Here is a 20,316-nt window from a genome sequence, read left to right as displayed (position 1 = left end):
TATTCCTAGATCCAACTATTTCGAGCAAGTAAAAACAGATTTTTAAACCCCAGAATGTTTACATGTTTAACAACATAAAATGTTCTCATTAGATTAGCCCCTGGTGAGCTCTACTCATGTCTACCTCTCCTGCATCACTTATGACTATCCAGCTTCCTCTGGACTTCTAAAGTATCTATTTTTTTTTAATTTTTTAATGTTTATTTACTTTTGAGGTGGGGGGGGGGGATGGCAGAGAGAGAGAGGGAGACACAGAATCTGAAGCAGGCTCCAGGCTCTGAGCTGTCAACACAGAGCCTGATGCAGGGCTTGAACCCATGAACTGTGAGATCATGACCTGAGCTGAAGTCAGATGCTTAACAGACTGAGCCACCCAGGCACCCCTAAAGTATCTATTATTAACTATTTACTCTCACAAGAGGTATAAACAAGGCTGAAATTGACACATACATGTTGGAAGATTTGTCTCATCCAAATTTCAAAGTGAATATTTCAGATTCCCATACCTGGGCATATCTGAAGAATGAGTCCCCCAGGAGCTTTAATGTGCGAAGGGCCAAGGATTCTTCCAGAAATGCAGCTACACTAAAGGAAGAAAGAGTGGAGACAAAAGCCCGGTCTCTGAAACGTGGGCCAGTGCTGGGGGAATTGACAGTTTATATCTTCATTTACTCTTCCCTTCACCAAATATTTTTTGTCTACTAGGTGTCAGTCATTGGTGGAGAGCATGACAAAAGACATGAACAAGCCATCGGGCTCCCGTGCTGTCACTCTGTCCTCAGCCTGTCATTCAGCTGTCATGCGATTTCCTCGTCTGTCCAATGAGGAATGGTCCAGTGAGGGAAATGGTAGCACATCTCAGTGAGCTAGAAGCTCTTAAGAGTGTTACCTGGCACATACTGTAAATAGCTAACAATTCTTTTTTGAGCACTTACTGCTACAATAGCTGCAATTATTCTCCAAGCCAGAACAGCAAATTCATGCCCAAGTCTTTAGAAGAAGGATCAGTGAGAACGAGTGATTTAAGACCAAGAAAATCTGCGGAATGAAAGCTTTGGGATACTTGAGCGTAAACAGGCTTCAGATCAGGGGAGGAGCCAAGTGGTGGACACCATGCGACAGCCAAAACACGTTTGTTTATCTGTGAGTGCCTAAGAAGCACCCCAGGGGATTCTCAGAAAGAGTGAAGAGTGATGGAAGCTCCCAGAAACAGCAAAAGACTGTCACATGACTGTATAGTGTTTTTGTTTTGTTTTGTTTTAATTCTAATACTGGTACAGCCTTGGAGTTTTTCAGTAATGATAGCTACCATTTATTGGGTCCCATCCACGTGTCAGGCACTGTGGGAGAGTTTTACATCATTTTATCGCTTACTCCTCACAAGTCTGCCTCCATTTCCCACCACCTCGATAAAAGCAAACTGAAGGGCTAAATAACTTGCCCAACGTCACACACTTCACACTAGGGAGTTGATGCTCACCTGCCCACCCTAACTAGAAGAGGCTATGCCTTGGGGAATACAGTGAGAATGACACCCACTCAAGAAGTACAATCTGACGGTAACTCATTGGAATTCATCATCTCCCAACAGTTACCAAACAGAATGTCCTGGTAACAACTAACATTTATTTAAAACCAGTAGGAATATGTTAATTATACATACATAGTCCTATGTCTTATTATTTAACATTAGAAATAATACAAAAGAAAATCAAATTGGTAGTGTTGAGATTACTATGATAAAAAGCACGGAGCACTTACCTGAAGGATGTTGTTGGCTGTTATTATTGGAGCCTCATCATTTACTGATTCCACAGTTACAAAAAGGGTTTGGGGCAAACTCTGTTTTCCAAGCTCTGAGCTATTTGCAAAGATGGTGAAATTGTCAAGAAGCTCCTCACTATCATCATGCACATAGTAAATCGCTTCATTTTCCACCTATAACCACCAATAACAAAAATCACCAATTTACTGAAATGTGATTTAAAAACAGGAACACATTGCTATCATCCTAATTTTTATGCCTCTCTGAAACACAGAAGCATGTGTTCATCCTATGAGGTTGGGTTCCAACAATCAGAGTGGAGATTGTGACGGATGGCATAGTTTTTATGAAGCGATGCCACATCCTGGAAATAAGTTTGAGGAGGAATGGAATGATGCTGCAACATGGGGTAGTAAAGAGAACTCTAGACTGGTAATCGGGAAACCTGAGTTCCAAGGCTATTTCTCCAAACAAGATGTGTTGTAGGTAGGTGATATCATTTGGCTGCTCTTCCAGTGGAATGACACCCACTAAAATTCAGACTCTACTTGCTTATTTACAGTGACTAATGTTTAAAGTTGTGGAATGTTTTGTTAGACAATTCCGAATGTTAGGTTCAGGCTCTGAAGCTTCTACTTACTTGTTGGACTTCGGTTGTTTGGCGACATCTGGACCAGGGCAACTATTAAGTTTCCCCAAACTTCTCTTCTCTGAACTAAGCATGCATTATTTCTTTAACTGTTCTTTGTATGAGAGACTATACATGCTACCTCCTAATCCTGTTCCTCCTCCAGAACACAATCTTTTTTGATACATCTCTTAACAGACACTACCCGTAACTAGCTACCACACATCTCCTGTGGACAGAATATAATGAAATACATCAAAACCAAATTGTCTATCAAGGCAGACTTCCCTCACCCTGATAACACAAATGAAAACCTTTACTTAGGTCGCTGTTAGGGTTCATCTTTCTAATTTTCATTCTGAAACGGTCAGTAAGTGAATTAATTATTCCTCTTGGATTTGTAATAACCACAAATTTGATCAGAATGCCTTTCATGTCTTTAAGGCTCTGATGGAAAATACTGAGGAGCACAAGATCATAATTAGAGACCAAGAGAGTTTTAAAGCTGGAAGGGAACTTAGTTTCAGTGAGCCTGTGACCCAAACAGACAATGGCAGACAACTTCCAAAGCCCAACAGGAGTAGCTGAACTTCTGAAAAAGTCTCTGAGGTTGTGTTTGTTTTGATAAAATACTGCCAAAGAATTCAACTGTTCAACTTTGCCCGTTCCTATGGTGCACTTCCTTTGAGCAAATACTTTTGATCTCTTAGAGGTGTTTCTGATGAGTTGAAAAGTTCATGAAGAGTCTCAAGGGAAAGTTTTGGCCACTGTACAAAGGTGCTATGGGAATTTCTTTGGAGTTCTGTGGGCAGAAGAATTCCAGAACATAGGTCTGAGCACAAGTTCTGAAAGATGCTGGTTTAAGCTATTTGAAAATAAACATGGAAGATGGCATTGATCAGAATGTGAGAGAATTTATACCGAAAATGCTTTAGGAACATAGTATTTAAGTACAAGTTGCCTCCTCAGTATTTTTCCTGGAGAAATACATCGCTTCCTCACTGGAGTGGTACTCCCCCAAATTACATGCCATTTAATATGCATTAACCCAAAGGCAAAGAGAAGATTTGGTGGGGATTATGCCTCTTTCTAGACTTCTAACACTAGAAAAATATCAGCTCACCTGAGCTTAAAAGACATAACAAACTTACAGAAAATCTTAAAAGGTTGAAAAGTATTCGGTCTCCTGTCACCAGACTGTTCCCTCCCTCCTTGCTCCCCATTTCACTTCATGTTAAAGGAGAAGTAGAAAGCCCTCCTGTGCTGGACCTCCTTAACCTCATCTACAGCTCTCCCGGCACAGCATGGAGTCCCTTTCCTGCTCTCCACACAGCTGTTCACTTGCCTTTCCCTCTGCCTGAATGCTCTTCTTCCATATCTACCCACTCACCCATCCGTCACCTCCTCCAGGCGTCTCCTTGGATGCTGCCTTCTCAATGGCGCCTCCCGACCATTTGATTTGACACTGAACACACACACACACACACACACACACACACACACACCACTGAAGGCTCCAGCATGTCCCAGCTCCCTTTCCTCGTTTATTTTTCCCCACAGCACTAATCTTCACTCAATATGCCATTTATTTCACTTATTTGTTTTGTCTGTTGTCTCACTCTGCCTCCTTCTTTCCTCCACCAGGAAAAAGATTATTAAAGCATGGATTATTGCTGGATATGTTCACACTGTATCCCCAGGACCTACAACTGGCATGCCTGACACATAATAGGTATTCAAAAACAATTTGCTGAATGAATGAAGGGCAAACATGGCCAGGGGCTCCATCTCCCAGCCACTAACACTATAGCCACTAGTTGTTAGGGATAAGTGCCACTTTACGTGAAAATAGTGATGTCGCAAAACCTGGAGACCTTAGAGTCACATAGGAAGAGCAAGTGTGAAGGGGTCATCTGGAAGAGCAGACAAACATGACCTTGACTGTGAACAAGGCTACACAATCACATAGATACTCCAGGGAACACACAGACTTGACCTACAGATTTCAACCAACCATTCTAAAGACACGCTTCTTACAAAGTGTAATTAATAATGAATTGGCCAAGACAGGACCACAATTTAGTGCTCTCTCCCTCACCTAGAGCACACAAGGTGAACAACAGTAGATTCAACTTGCACCAGAGCAAGTGGTCATTTGGAGGGTTTGTTCAGCCATTGAGACGGAAGCCATGAGGAAGAGACGTCTGCAGGGAGACATCAAAGAATCAGTTTTCCTGGGTCCCCAGTAGAGAAGCACTGATTTCCAAGGTTGTTTTCAGTCCTCAGGATTCTCTGTTTCTCCCCATGGCTCCCTAATGCCTCCTGGTTCAGTCTAACCCTCTCAACATGTAATTCAAGACTCTCCCCCAGTCTGGCCCCAGTTCTCTCTGCCGCTCCTAAGCCCATCCACAAGTCTTGCGGGGTGTTCCGCAGCCCCCAGAACCAATTCACTTTAATACCTCCATGCCCTTGGCTAGGCTGTTGCCTTTGTTCGTGTTGCTTTTTAAAAATGTTTTCTCCTCTGCTATCTCCCTGATCTTTCTCTCTTTCCTCAAGTCTTGCTTAAACGTTATTCCCTCTGTGAAGTCTTCCCTATTCTCTTCAATTAGAGTCAGATGTAACAACTCTGAACTTCCTTAGCACCACTGAAGAATGCTCTGTGAGGCATCAAAAGGGGGTACCTCATATTAAAGCTTGTATGCCTCATCCCCTCCCCCCCCCCACACACAGCATCTCCTGAGAGCAAGCAGTATGGCTCCTTATCATGGCAACCTTGCATAGCAACTTAAACAGAATAAGAGTTTAATAAATCGATTCAAGTCCGTTGATAAGATGAAATCCTGAGAAGCAAAATAAAGCAGCCCACATGGGTTTACAGCTAACTAGACAAAGATACCCAGAGATGCCAGGTGGTTGTTAAAGGTCTCTAACCTGAAGAGTGCGTATTCCTAGGATCTTATACAGGAAATGGTGGGAAGATACTTTTCAATACTTAGAAAGTAATGGAAATCATTCTTTTATTCATGATAAGAAAGCCAAATCTCACAATAATACCAACCTAGCCCAAAGCAAAGAAACCTGATAGCAGCCCAGAGTTAATTGGTTATTTTACACTGAACACTAGATGGGAAGTTGTACCCAGGTTGTATTGTATTGTGGGGACTGGACCATGGAGCCATTAATAACACTATGCTCACATAGGGCACGGTACCAAGTAAGCACTCTATCAGCATCTGTTGATTGAATAATGGAACGAATAAAGGAGTAAATCCACTAGGGACTAAAGCATGTCTAGGTTAAATATCTAGGGTGACACGTTGAGTGGGGCAGTGAGTGTGGAGGTCCTCTAGCGTTAGGCAGCCAGGATGATGCAGGGGCTAGAAGCCCATGACACAGGAGCAAAGTGGGAGAACCTAGAGATGTTTAAGCCGAAGAAGATAAAACCCAAGGGAACTTGATAACTTTTCTTTTCAAATATTTAAAGAGCTTTTACAAAAGGAGGTCTTGATTTGTTCTGTGAGCTATCAGAACCAGGACCTTGGAGAAGTGTCTAAGTGGCAGACTTCAGATCAGCATAAAGAACTTTCTAACATTTGACGTGTTTTTAAACTGGAAGTGTCCACTGCAAGAAGAAGTGAGTTCTCCATTGCTGAATATATTTAAATAATGGCTGGATGACCTCTTTATAGGGTTACCATGGAAGAGGCTTCTAGCATCTGTTAGGAGGTTAAGCTGGACCCTCTTTCAAGTTTCATCACTCCTGAGAGTCCATTAATCTAAATAACAAATAGCAATTTTTTCCTCTTATCCCATATACCCAAATGTATTAACTGAGATTTATTACCTGTTTCCTGGTAAACTTCATTAGCTTTATTCTTGGAAAATTAGAATTTTCAACATAACCGTGTTGTGGTGGTTTGAGCAGAACAAATTCACAGTCAATTCCCTCAAAATATTTGCTTGGAATTTTGAGATAGTCTTCCAGAAGTGCTTTGGAACCACCTTCCTGGACTGTGAAATTTTGTACCTCCAGAGGAATCCGCTTAGGGACGATATCCACCAAAATTTCAATTCCATTCACAGCTTGGATACCACTCACCACATCCAGTAAAAAATGGTCCTGTTGTTGCTCAGGAGCTATCTGTACATAATGGATATTGCCATCATCAATATCCTGTTGTGTAAAAATCAGAGGGGACTTTTCATCTGCACCCAAGCTGCCTTCTTCAGGTAAAGATTTTCGGAGGTATCCATGCATCGGCGGAATTCTGACGATGAACATTGCCTCTGCAGGAATATTATCTTCATGCACAGCCTTGAGTTTTTATAGATAACACACAGACACAAAAAGAAAAACACAATCCTCATAAGAGTCAAGACCCTTTGATGAGCCAAATTGTTTTCTATTAATGTCTACAAATGGCTTAAGTTACAATCAGGGTTAATACACAGTGTAAGCCTGGGTCTGGTTCTGGTGACCATGTCAATATTTGCATTTAGCCGTGGTTGCAAAGAAATGTAATGGTCAACAACACTTGATAAGCTACTAATGCATTAACAAGGCATCATTCTCAGCAGGAAGATACCCTGGACTCAGAATGTTGAGGTAAAAAGAAATAAAATGGTATAAGGAGAAGGAAAAAAATGGTTGAAGAAGCAGAAGCTGAATCACTAAAATTTCAAGACTTTAGAGGAAAGTTTACTTTTCTTTCCCACTTTAACTGGCTCAGCGTTTTCAATATATATTGAATTTATTGATTCAGCAAAATCCATCTCAGTCATTATAACTGATTTATAGTCACTAAACTACACATGCCCCCTGGTGGTGAAACACATACTCTCCAAGATCCTAAAAAAGAAATGAGGAAAGCTGGTGACCCCCATATTCCGATAGTCAAGCTCATTTAGTAAATTGCTTCTGATTTGTGTTCATTTCTTCTTGATGTTATTGGCTGCATTTCGCAAACAAATAAACTCCTTTGCAGTCCTGAGGGTAGATTCAGAATAGCCTGTATTTGTGGCCAGTTGTCACAAATCACAGTTTACACACCCTATACAGGATTACCCTAAAAAGAACACGATCTCCTAAGTGTGATCAGTGGGGCTTTGCCTGCTGGAAGCTTCTAAGGAGGAGCCCCAGGAAACCTTCTGGTGTGAGGTCTCACCCCAGACATTCCACAAGTCTAGGCCAATTTTATCCATCAATTTCAGGAAACCAAATGAGACCACATGAAGGAAATTAACTGTGTAATATAGCATCCTCTGCTGTTCGAGGAATCCTTTCTACGTTTAAGTTGCCCTAAGTTTTTATACCCTGCTTCATCCCATTATGAATGTAATTCAGATGAAATGAAATGTTGGCAGTGTTTCTATAAGAAATGAAAAAAGTAAAGATCTCTTAATTTACTCCAATACGCACATCACCTCCTCATTCCTTAATTTACTCCAATACACACATCACCTCCTCATTTAGTGTAGTGCATCCTACACTAAACACACACAGATAGCGTGTGTGCTGGTGTGCACTAAGCTTTAACATAAGACTTAGGATTTCTTATATTCCATTTCCAACTATAGGAAGCTCAGTAGTGTCAAAATCCTGAAACCTTCCAGCCTTTCTTTTCAATGGCATTTACATTTAGAAAAAAAAAAAAGTCATTCTGAATACCAGGAGGGAAATTAACACAAAAATAGCTCTTAGAAGCAAACAGATTACTCATGGAGAGACAGAATGCTCACCAGGGCGACTACCTACCTGCAGTCTTCCTCTACTCAGTTTTACTGGTTTTCCTTCTTCAACAACAAGGGTCTGGAGCAGAATTTGGGTGCCATGTTGGTGGCTTTCAGAGTACACGCGCACATAGATGCCTACGTCTACATACACCTCTTTAACTCTCACTGTCAGGTTGAACATATCAGAATTGCCTCTGCCGTCATGCCTATAAAACACATGGCCTTGTTTCACGTCGTGCAGGGAAAATGAGCGGGACACTGAGTGGTTGACCAGCACTCTGCCATGCTTCGGGGGCTGTACCATGTAGAATTCGATCTCGTGGTCCGTTCTGATATCTTGGTTCGTGGTGACACTGAGGTTAGCTGCTGTGAGGCTGCTGCCCTGTCCTCTCTGTACAAGCAACCCCGTGTTGTTGGCTATCTGGACATAAGGGTCTGAGGCACTGACTTCTAGAAGGAAGGACGTGTAATGGACACCATCCGTCACGAACAGCACAAAGCGAGCAGAGTCTGCACCCCGATGCCTAAAGAGCACTCGCCCTTCCTGAAGGTCATGTTGCCTGAACTGGTATAGTTTCTGAGAGAGGTCACTGGCTGTCACCAAGTCCCCATTTGGGATGCCCCGTCGGGTATAGAGCAACTGCCCATCATCAAAATCTGAGTCGGGGTCATGGTAACAGAGATCTGCCAGGGTCAGCAGGCGCTGGCCATTTCTCACAACATGAAAGACCCTATCTACCACGCGCACTGGCTTCTCATCATTCTTTAACCCTACAGAAATGGTAACTTTGATTTCTGTAGATAAATGCTCTGTGTCAAGATCCCTGACCACTCCGTCTTGGCCTGGTGCTATGGCAGAGGCCACAAGGAGGAATTCATCACACTGGGTCTCAGAATCATCATGGACATACATCAGTCGCTCGCCCACTAGGTCTTGATCAGTGAATGCGGTGATATTGTCATGACTTCTCAAAGGATCTGACAAGTTAATCAGTTTCAGCTTCCCGTGTTGAGGACTCTGGGTGATTTTATATTGGAAGGTCTGATTGTCCAGTGTTTGAGCAAATAATTCTGATTTTGTAATTAATTTCCCTTCTCCTTCTTTTACAAATAATCCTCTGTTAGTCACAGTAACGCGTGTCTTATGTGCTTCGAAGTTTATTCTGAAAGTATAATCTTTTGATGCTATGTGCTTCACAACAATCAAGAACCTAAAGGTATCTTGTGTGTCTTCCCTGGGCCTCTCCTGTGGCTCGTAACTTATCTTAGAGTCTGTAATGTTTTGTTGGCTGAAGACTGAGTTTGTTTTTAGCACTTTATTGCCAAGTAGCAATTTTCCTTTCTTAGGTGGGGTCAGCAACTTAAAATGCAGTTCCTTCTGAGCTACGTCCACACCCTCTGTCACAGCCTGCAAATGATCAGAATTCAATACTTGTCTGTTTATTTTACTGACCTTAAGAGGAACATTTTTGAGAAGTGTAAACTTTAGCCACCGTACGGTAATCGGAAACATTAGCTCCTCGCTGACTTTTCCTTCTATGTTAACTTTAAATTTAAAGTGATCTGTAACATTTCCTAGCTGTAATTCTCGAAATGTATTATGGTACCGGACCTGACCCCGATCAATGGAATGCTGAGAAAAGGTACTAACTTGTTTCCATTCGCCACTTGACCCCTGCCACTGAATCTGGCCAAATTGGGGTGGCTGAGTGATAGCATAGCGGGTCTCCATCTCGTGGGGTTCACCATTAACCTCCACCGACAAGTTACTCTGTGTAATCAGAACTGTGCCACCTTGCTGGACAACGACACCAGTTCTAATGGCCACTTCAAAGCCCCAAGGAACAGCCATGACCCGTAACACTACTGTATTGCTAACCAGCTCTCCATCACTTGCTCTCAGAAGGATCCGGGAGTTCCGAGGACCTCTGTGCACGTAGAAAATGTTGCCATCTCTTAAATCCCCGTGTGTAAAACCATTAATCGCTTTCCCAGGATCATTGGTGTTTTCTAAAAACCCAGTATCTGAATTGAAGTTGCCAAGAATGGAGAAACTAAGACTCAAGGAATCTGTGTCAGGGTCTGACACGTGTATTATATTTGGAGTCAGTCGTTTCTTAGAATTCTCAAACAAGAGAAGCAAGTTTCCTTCGGGGAGCTTAAGGTGTGGGGGGTCATTTACTGGAATGACAGTAATGTTGAACACATATGGAACATGGCCTTGCAGATAAAATGGCATTTTCTGCTTGCTGTTGGAAGAGACTGAAAATGTGAAAAAATCCCTAGGTTCTTCTGAACCATCATGGACATACCAAACTTTCCCTTGCCTCAAATCTAACATCGTGAAAGCTTTCTCCATTTCCTGAACAGGGGAAACATCTAATTGAAGGAACCCGTGAAGGGGCATTTCCTCTATTTTAAATAGAATTTGAGAATGATGGACAGCCAAATCTTCAGATTCCACATCCACTTTCATATGCCTTTGTTCCAGTAAGGCTCGCCCACCTTCTTGGATCTCCAAGTTACTCAGACTCAAGAAATAGCTACTCGCATCTTGAAAAAAAGGCTTGCCTGCCTCAACGACGGTGGTGGAAAGGGGAACTTCTGACTGAAGCAGGTTTTCCATTGTCGTTATGAAAGGATTTTCATTATCACTACTCCTCGTTTTACACCCAGCAGCTATATTTTTGGAAACAAGGGCATCCTTCAATGCTCTCTTTTCTGAGTTGGCTTCCAAGCCTCTTAAGCATCCTTTGAAAGAAACTCCTCGAGCAGATTTCTTAGGCACAGAGGCAAATCCTAACTTCTTAACTTCTTCTCCCTTACGGGCATTAAGACCTCCCACAAAGAGGGGGCCTTCAGATACAAATGGCTTGCTTTGCAAAGGCAGCAATGTCCTTACCCCTTGCTCATCCACCATCAGGGCCAGAAAGCTTCCAGTGAACTTCAGTTGAATAACGTGCCACTTGTTGTCACTAACTAAGCTAAACGAAGAGAGCTGGGTGTTGCTTTTGCTCCATCCTACATGAGCCCTCAATAGACCGTTAACTATTTCCAAAGCAATGAAATTTCCTTCTCTACCTGACTGAAATAAAAGTAAGGCTTGTTGAGTTCCAGTCTGTAAAGCAAATTCCAATAGCCCTTCCCCTGGCACCTTCCATTCTGGGAAGGTGACGTAGGATCTGGAGCTAAAGAAATTGATGGCTTCATCCTCTCCTGCAAAAAATTCGTCACTGCATCCTAGTGACACTTCATAAACCTTCTTAAAGCCAGGGTAAGATCTAAGGGATGCCAGGATCTCCTCCTGGTTAAATAGCACATCCTCCATACATCCGCGGAAATTGGGGAGCTCTCCATTCAGGTAAGGGACATCAAGTCCACCGTGGCCTGCTATGTAGATTCCGTGTTGAAAGTGCAAATTGTGCACCTCACCGGTGATATGGCCCGTTGTCTCATAATGTTTGTCAATAACCAGAGAGACATTGTTTTTAACATAGTACAGTTCCACTAAATGCCAAACCAGGTCATCTGTACGAAGTCTTTCCTCAGAAAGGAGCACTTGTTTACCTGCACCCAAATTCACCCTCACCTGAAACAGAAAGAATCATAATTAATCAATCTCATCTTATTGTATTTTATTGAGAAAACAGGGCCATTCATAAGGCGGGGAGGTGGGGGGCGGGGGAGAAACTTGGACTTGAAACTGCTTTCCACATTTATGGGCTATACAGTGAGGTTAAAAAATGTCAGAGTTGGAATATTTCAGGCATGCTCGTAAACTCAGAGGAGATCCAAACTTTTCAAATGGCACATGACTTTATTGTAGTAATAGTAATCAAATGGACAGCTATTTTGTTCTCTTTCTCTCTCATGGCTTTTCCTCCGGTAATTGGATGTTTACATGTGTTTAAAGATTTAAGAAAATCTTACCCGTAAGTTTCCTGATAGAAGTTCTATAATACAGTAGTCACTTTTCCCCGCTGCAAGAAAAAGTAATCCCCGTGGTTTGCTGGTTTGAAATTTTAATTGAAGAGATAACTCAGAGGAAACGTCTATGATGTTGAGCTCCACATAACTTTCACCATAAAAAGATGCTAGGGAAACATTTTTAAGAGAAGTAAAAGTTAGTAAATTTATTACACAATGACCATTCCACTTTGTATTGTCATCTCCCTTCAGGGACTGACCCTGCTGAAGAAAGCTGGGGTAGCCCACAGATCTGATGTGGGGGTACAAAGGCTCAATATTTTCTTGCCCCAACTCAAAACAGCTCTGATGGGTCAGTCCCTCTTCAGAACTCTCAAGAAGGGTGGCCAAGGTTTCCACTGAAACTGAATCCAAGTCTATTTCTCCATGTACCCAATTCCTCTTCCTTCCCTCCCACAGGGATAATCTCAAACCACTGGTGGTGAACTGGTGTAAGAGCAGAAGGGAACACCTTAGCCAGCTATGAACGATCAGGCTATGAAAAATATGGGGCAAGTAATAGCTAGGAGGACTATGAATTGGATATTTATTGCTAAGTTTGAATGAAGCTTTGGACAAAGATAAGGGAAAACTAGGAGAGATTAGTTGACAATTACAAGCTAGAGGGCTTCCCTGGCAGCATATAAAGTCTTTCTCCTTTCCTACAGCAGGAGAGCAGTAGAAGGTAAGACTCCCACTCAAGAATTAATCGTCAGAGTAGTCAGCTGCAAATAGAGTTAAAGTCTCCTCTATGATAGGCTTGCTCTGACAAAGCTAAGGCCCTGGTTGGAAAAGAAATAGGACCTTGACATATGGACTTGGGGGCATCTGGGTTGATGCATTCAAATACCTTGGGTCCCCAGATCTCTCTGAACCCTCTTAGCCTGCAGAAGTGGCCTATTCCCCTATTAAGGCTGGCACGTGCCTTGCTTAAAGAGAATGCAGAGGCCTCTCCTCACAAGTAACATCTGACCGCTGAAGATACACAACCATCTCTCTTCCTGGCCACTAGGCCAAAAACAAAGGTTAAGTCACAGCATAACCTGTGTGGAGACCTGTTGGGCTTGATATCGGTAGAAAAGGACTAGATCCTAATGTAGCTGTAGGACCGCTCCAGGTATATTCTACTGCCTGTAGCTGCAAGAACACACATGCAACTGAGGGTACCTGAACAAGGGGACAAAGCATAAAGTTGGGGCACTCTCCAGGGATATAGGCTATAATACCTTGGAAAAGACTACTGGAAATTGGTGCGAACTCACCGCTAAAGTGGCTCCTAGATGCATAGAAATTGCAACGACCCACTATCAGTGGGACAGACATGACAGAATGACCATGACAGCTGGATCAAAGAGATGGAAGTGGTACATCAAGGATTGAGCATAAATAGGACCAGAAGAAGGTACAAGCAAGTGCACAAGAGGGCAGCCCAGAGCTCCAGTCATCACCATTCTTGTGCCAGCACCTTTCATCAGCTCACACCTATGGCTGCATGGGGCAATCCCATGTTGCCAGCTGATGGAGGAACAAAACACCTGAGTGTGGTTCACAGATGAACCAGCCTCATCCTACGGATGCGTGATGAAAACAGACTCCAACCGCACCATAGCTCCTCTTAGTGGTGGCCATGAAAACCACTAGCAAGAGCAAGTCCTCCAAATGGATAGGACTTTGGGTGGAACACCTAGTCATCTACTTTACACAGAGAGAAGTGGCCTGAGAGTCAAATAAATAAAGACCGATAAAGAGTGGCAAATGGCCTGGCCAGATGGTCAAGAGCCTAGAATGCGAAAGATTTAAAGAGTAGGATCGAGGAAGTCTGGGATTGATGCAGGAAGCGGGAAAATCTTTATATTGCATGTTAATGTCCGCCAAAAAAACATCCACCACAGACTATGCATTAAACAACCAGACAGACAGTGACTTGGCCAGTTGACATTAGCCAGCTTCTGTCATCTGCCACAACAGGCTCATGATGAGGTAGCCATGGTGGCGGGGTGGAGTCTATGCATGCACCCAACAGTCCGGGTTCCCTCTTACCAAGGCTTTCCTAGTTACTGCTACTGCTGAATGCCCAACATGCCTCCAACAGAGTCCGACACCAATCCCTAATATGTTACTATCCCTTGAAGAGAGACCAACTGTCCATTTGGTGGTGAGCCGACTTCAGTGAAACCCTTTCTCTTTAGAATTGTCAGTGATTCATTTCCACAAAAATAGACACATGTTCTGGGTATATATTTATCTTCCTTGACTCAGATAGCGCTATCATCTGAAAAGCTCATGGAGTGTTTAATCCACGAATAAGGGATGCCAAATAACATCACGTCAATCAAAGACATGCCCTATACTCCAAGGAAGGTGTGGTAATGGGCCTAAGACAATAGGATCCACTGGCACATCATATACTATGTCGCTGAAAGGGAGGGCTTGACAGTGTAGGAACAACCTGATGTTGTTCTTTAAATTAAAGCTCTTTAAACACCTCCTGCTCTGTCTCCGGGAAGTATAATGCATGGGTCTGGGAACAAGAAGTAGATAGGAGTGGCCTTGTTCACCATCACTCTCAGTGTCCCACTTGAGAGATTTGTGTTCCCATCCCCATAAGCCAGAAATCTATGGTTTCAAAGCACCTGGCTTCCACAGGTGAATGTTTTCTGTGATGCACTACCCTTCAGGCATAAAGGCCTTTCTACCCTGGCTGCTATGAACCTTGCTGGTAGAGAGCCCCCAGCATCTTCAAAACTCTCCTCAAGGTCAGTTCCATTGGCACTGCATCGCAAGTGGAATTTTCTCTCCTCTCGTTCCAGTTCCCTTCCATTCCTCAAATGTTGATCTTAAGAACAGTCCTTACTCCTGTTTCTCTCCACCTTAGACTCTGCGTCCTGAGGCACACGATCTGCAACGTCTGCTTCTCTGTTCCTACAACACTCTGTATATTCCCTTATTCTAGGGTTCACCATGTTGTACTGAAATTACTTGTTTATTCATCTATCTCCTGAACTATTCCCTGAGTTTCCTATGACCAGGAGTCATCTCTTTTTTATCTCTCCCTCTCCAATATCTCACACGGTGACTGACACACAGGTGGTATCTTAGGTTTTGTTGATAGTTCATTGACATCCCCTTTAAAAGGTTCATATACCCATCCTCCAGCTGCTTAACTGGAGTTTCAGTGAAATTATACCCCCTGCAACCTATGGTCGTTGACTGATTGAAACAGACGCATCAAATACGTAGAGCTCTGGGTTGCTATTCATATCCCAGAGCCCTCTCTGGGATCAGGCCAATATTAGATCAATTAAAACCAGATCTTTGCTTAGTTTCTTCTCCTGCCCTATCCTGCTTCCCTCCTTTCTTACAGTTCTTTCCTGGTCACCTCACTCAGTAATTTACTTGCACAAGAATCTCTGCCCATGCTGCTCTTTTTAGGGAACCCAATCTAAAGTAAGTAGCAAACAAGCATTTATTGAACCAAAAGACACTAACCCAGGAGACCTTCATTTTATAGTTGAGTAAACTCAGGCCTAGAGAAGCTTAGGGACTTACGTAGAGTCAACAGTTACTTCAAAACAGAGCGAAGACAAAAACCAAGCATTCCCCACCACCAATCCAGTGTTTTCACTAAGATGCAAAGCTCTTACAGAGATGAATCTGATCTCTACACACTTTTTCAGATACGTATAAGCACTCTTCTCTCTAGTTAAAAACAGCCATTAATAATGAAATAATAATTCCATAAAACCAGATTGTAGCAATAAGGTTGTAGAGACGAAACGATTTATTACAAACCCACTAGCTATCCCACTTGGTGTGTATAGTCCTGGAATTTCTCATTACAAATCCCCTCACTCTGATTTTTGACTGACTTAGAGGCTGTATTGTTAAGTTTTCAAAGCCAGGAAATGTTTTCTAAATCATAAAATCTACTGCTGAGAATGACTAAGTAATGTTCTATTTTCCCACGGCTCACCTCCCTGGCACTAAATCAATTCCAGGCTCGGCTGGTGGCTAGAAATTTCCATGACCTCAAGGGAAAAAACGAGGAATCGGGTTTAAGACTTCTGGTTTGACAGCCTGGAACCAGTTGTGTCCTCACATATCTCCAAATGGGCCCCCACTTTTGTGGCTCTTAGTAAGTGCCTCAAAATAACAGTAAAAAGCAAATCAAAGCACAAGAAATTCTAGAAAGAGAAAGGTGATCTCCACCTGCAGTGAAGGAAAAGGTGTGACTTCACCATTACATGTGTAGAGCAAATCAAAGTGAACAAAAATCAGAGCAACTTCCTGGTTTTATGTGCTTATATAAAAGGTGAAATGGTTGAATGGAAGCCAAAGATTGGCAGTCAGGTGGGTAAAAGACTTTTCAGGAAAAATAAACATTGATATTTCTCTATAACTTCTCCCAAGAAGATGATTATTTGATTCATTTTTCTCTACCCTAGAAATGGTTCCCATTTCTTTTTCCAAACTACAGCTTTCTGTTTTTCTTGTTTGGCTTTGGTGTTGTTTAGGGATTTCTGATTTATTATTTATTGGGTACCTCCTATGTGCCAGTACTATCAGGAGTCGGAGGTAGGAAATTACTAAGACCAAAGGGCTTGCAGACTATCAGAAGAGAAAGCTGCTCAAAAAGAAGAATATATCGAACCCAGGTGAGAGTAGAAAGTTGGTACATCAGCAACTTGTTTTTAAGAAGAAAGGAGCAAACTGCCCATAAAGTGTCTCTCCCTGGCAGATTTAAGTGCCCACCCTGCATGAACTTATGCTGCCCACAAATATACCAAATGCTCGATTGGTCCTGGGTGTTTGAAGGTGAATGACGTAACTGCCAGTCAAGCAATTACATCGGCTGGATGATTACTTGGGAAATGTAGACCGCAACTGAGACACTCAGCCTAGTCAAGGGGGATGGACGAAAGGTGTTTCCAGCAGGCAGGAAGATGGCTTCCAGAAAGACCTAATGAGGGACAGGCGAGAGAAAGAGGAGAGAGACAAGGGGGAGGAATAGGAGACAAAGAGACCAGTGACTGCAAGGAACCAAAGGTCCAACCTGGCTGAGCACAGAGTGAGAGGGGAGCAGCCAGGCAAAAACTACAGACATATGAGGGGGTAAAGGTCAGAGGGCGCCTGCTGCTGTGTCCAGCTGAAAGGCCATCCCTGAACTTTCAATTTGAAATGGCTACTCCGTGAGGCACCTGACTGGCTCAGTTGGTTAAGAGTCAGACTCTTGGGGCGCCTGGGTGGCGCAGTCGGTTAAGCGTCCGACTTCAGCCAGGTCACGATCTCGCGGTCCGTGAGTTCGAGCCCCGCGTCGGGCTCTGGGCTGATGGCTCGGAGCCTGGAGCCTGCTTCCGATTCTGTGTCTCCCTCTCTCTCTGCCCCTCCCCCATTCATGCTCTGTCTCTCTCTGTCCCAAAAATAAATAAACGTTGAAAAAAAAAATTTTTAAAAAAAAAGAGTCAGACTCTTGATTTAGGCTCAGGTCATGATCTCGTGGTTCATGAGATTGAGCCCTGCTTTGGGCTCTGTGCTGAGCAGACTCTTCTTGGGATTCTCTCTTATCCGCTGTCTCTGCCCTTCCCCTGCTCATGCTCTCTCTCTTCAAATAAATAAATAAATAAATAAACTTAACGACAACAACAAAAATAAAGTGGCTAATCCTTCTGAGGCCCCTACATCATGTCTAGTTACCTTCTTTATTTGTTTCCTGGGTTATTATCCAGCTCCAACCACACCACCCCAAACAGAATGTGAAGTTTTGACGGCAGGACCCTTGCTAGTTTTGGTCACTGCTCAATCCTCTGTACCTACAAGAGTGCCCAGCACATAGTAACCACTCAATAAATGATGGCTTTGTAAGCCAAGGCAAGAGTTCAGACTCTATCCAAAAAAAGCCCTAAAGGGACCAAACAGGGAAATGATTGCAATTTAGATGATTTTGGCTGAAGCACAGAACATGGGCTCAAAGGGATAGTGGGGAGCAGACAGGGCAGAAGTGGGTGGGTTCAAGAAATATTTAAAAAGCTAGATTGTCCAGGGAAAGGGAGAGGAGAGGCGGTTAATCCAGATTAATTTTGAGATTTCTGCCTGGATATCCCCTTACTGAGAGGGGGACCCTGAGAGAGAAGTTTCTGTTTCATTTCGCTTCGTTTGTTGGTACGTATGTGACAAGAAGTTCTCCAGAACATTTGGGGAGCAAATGGCTGACTGAACAACTAACTGGATCCTGTGCGCAGGGACCCACTGATGGGGGGAGGGGAGCCTTAGAAACCATATTAAGAAGACTGCAGGGGAAGATGTGGTATGTATGTATTTATTTATTTATTTATTTAAATATTTTTTTTAATGTTTATTTTCGAGAGAGGAAGAGAGAGAGACAGAGCATGAGTGGAGGAGGGGCAGAGAGAGAGGGAGACACAGAATCCAAAGCAGGCTCCAGGCTCCGAGCTGTCAGCACAGAGCCCGACGCGGGGCTGGAACCCACCAACCGCGAGATCATGACCTGAGCTGAAGTCGGATGCCTAACCGACTGAGCCACCCAGGCCCCCAAGACGTGGTTCTTGGTTGGGAGGAGACATATCGGTTCCGTATTTTAGAAAGATCGGCCTGGTGACTGTGAGGGCAAACAAAAGTGGGATAAAAACTAATCACAAAAGTATTTAAAAGGGAGAGAGAGAGAGAGAGAGAGAGAGAGAGAGAGAGTTCAGAACTGTTTCCTTTCGCTGGAAATTAGGGCTGCCTTTTCATAGTATAACATTGTTCGCAATTTTATATTATACCTTTTCATGCATTGTCTTTCTTCCAAATGTATTCCATAGATGATAATAGGTGTAGAAGCTTGTCTGAAAAATTAAAATACAAAACCACAAAAACAAACTTCTCTGCTAGAGCATTTGCGTTACACAGAGTCCTAAGATGAGGTGGTAGGAGGAGGGCTGACATCACAAAGCAGCTCTTCCTCACACCGACCCTGTGAAGGGGTCACTGCACTTGAACAGGAAAGCCACACTTTAACCCCCAGATCTGCTCCGGGGAAATCTCTGAACTGCCTTACTGTGGCATTGACGTTGCGCTTTATGAAACGGAAGTTGAATACTTATTCAAGAGACAACTAACCGTCCTAACCATCCGGAGCATGCTAAGAAAGAAGACAACTTCCAAGTATGAAATAACTTAGCTCCAACATCTAACATGCCTGAGAGGTGCAACCTCCTTTGTTCATTGAATGCAAACCCCAACAAGGGGCGGGGGGGTTCTACCTCTCTTCCACAAAGCTCAGGTCCGCTAACACATAAGCTGGGACAGGAAGTCAAGGTATACCAGGAAGAGATCTTTTCTCCATGGCTGCAGGATGGGCGGTTGTTTAGTGGGCTGGGGGGTGAGAGGGGGCCCCTGGCACCACATCTCTATGCTAAATGTGTTGCTGGCACTGTAAGAGGCGGGGAAAGAGTGGAGAGTAGGCCCAGGGCCACTGTGTAGATGCCAATCTTGGGTTTCCGGGTGGGGTCAGAGCAATCCACAGTCGTGGAATTCTTGCTGTTGTAGAACAGGATCCACCAGGTTCTCACTTTTCATTCATTCCCCAAACATTAGTCACTATGCCAACTGCTCAGGTTGCAAAGAGAAAACCAGCACGTAGCCTGCCCTCGGCTACTCTCAGGGCGGCATTCTCCACGCCTGCTGCGTAGGGTCGCGAAGACTGTGTCCTGCACGACGCCAGGGGGAGCTATTCCTATAGACTCCGTCGCTTCCACAGCACCCCTGAAATGAAGTAGTGAGGCAGTCCTGGCTCCTAGCTGGGCGCTGATTGAGCTGACAACACCCTCCTTAGTGACATAGCTCCCATGTCCTATCCTGGATGCACCACACGTGGCCCTTATGCATGTCTGTGTTTGCTCTTTCATCTCCATTTCCTATTGCTGCTGCAGCAGACTACCTACCACAAATGTAGTAGCTTAATATGACACAGATTTATCGTCTGACAATTCTGGAGGCTAGTAGTCCAAGAAAGGTCTCACTGAGCTAAAATCAAGGTGTCTGCAGGGCTGCATTTCTTCTGGAGGCTCCGGGAGAGAATCTGTTTCCTTGCCTTTTGCAGCTTCCAGACACTGCCACGTTTCTTGGCTTGTGGCCCCAGCCAGCCATCACCTCTGCTTCCAACATATCAGCTTCTCCCTCTTATGATATGATCACATCTGCAAAGTCCCTTTTGCCATGTAAA

General features: G+C 43.6%; 1 protein-coding gene across 1 annotated transcript in view; it reads right to left on the bottom strand.

Moving 5' to 3' along the window:
* The window catches only part of LOC115522132 (chondroitin sulfate proteoglycan 4-like), a 58,413-nt gene extending 38,408 nt beyond the window's left edge, over positions 1-20,005 (bottom strand). The window contains exons 1-7 of the mRNA XM_032594018.1: positions 19,731-20,005; positions 19,416-19,524; positions 19,061-19,167; positions 12,057-12,789; positions 8,149-11,715; positions 6,238-6,708; positions 1,762-1,938 (exon numbers count right to left, since the gene is read on the bottom strand). Coding sequence (XP_032449909.1) covers positions 1,762-1,938; positions 6,238-6,708; positions 8,149-11,715; positions 12,057-12,789; positions 19,061-19,167; positions 19,416-19,524; positions 19,731-20,005 — 5,439 coding nt within the window. The remainder of the gene's footprint in view (positions 1-1,761; positions 1,939-6,237; positions 6,709-8,148; positions 11,716-12,056; positions 12,790-19,060; positions 19,168-19,415; positions 19,525-19,730) is intronic.
* Between the last annotated feature and the right edge of the window lie 311 nt (positions 20,006-20,316).

Source organism: Lynx canadensis, chromosome A1 (assembly GCF_007474595.2).
Source record: "Lynx canadensis isolate LIC74 chromosome A1, mLynCan4.pri.v2, whole genome shotgun sequence".
NCBI classification, from domain to species: domain Eukaryota; kingdom Metazoa; phylum Chordata; class Mammalia; order Carnivora; family Felidae; genus Lynx; species Lynx canadensis.
Note: the sequence above shows the minus strand (reverse complement) of the source record. Positions and strands in the feature narration are given on the sequence as shown.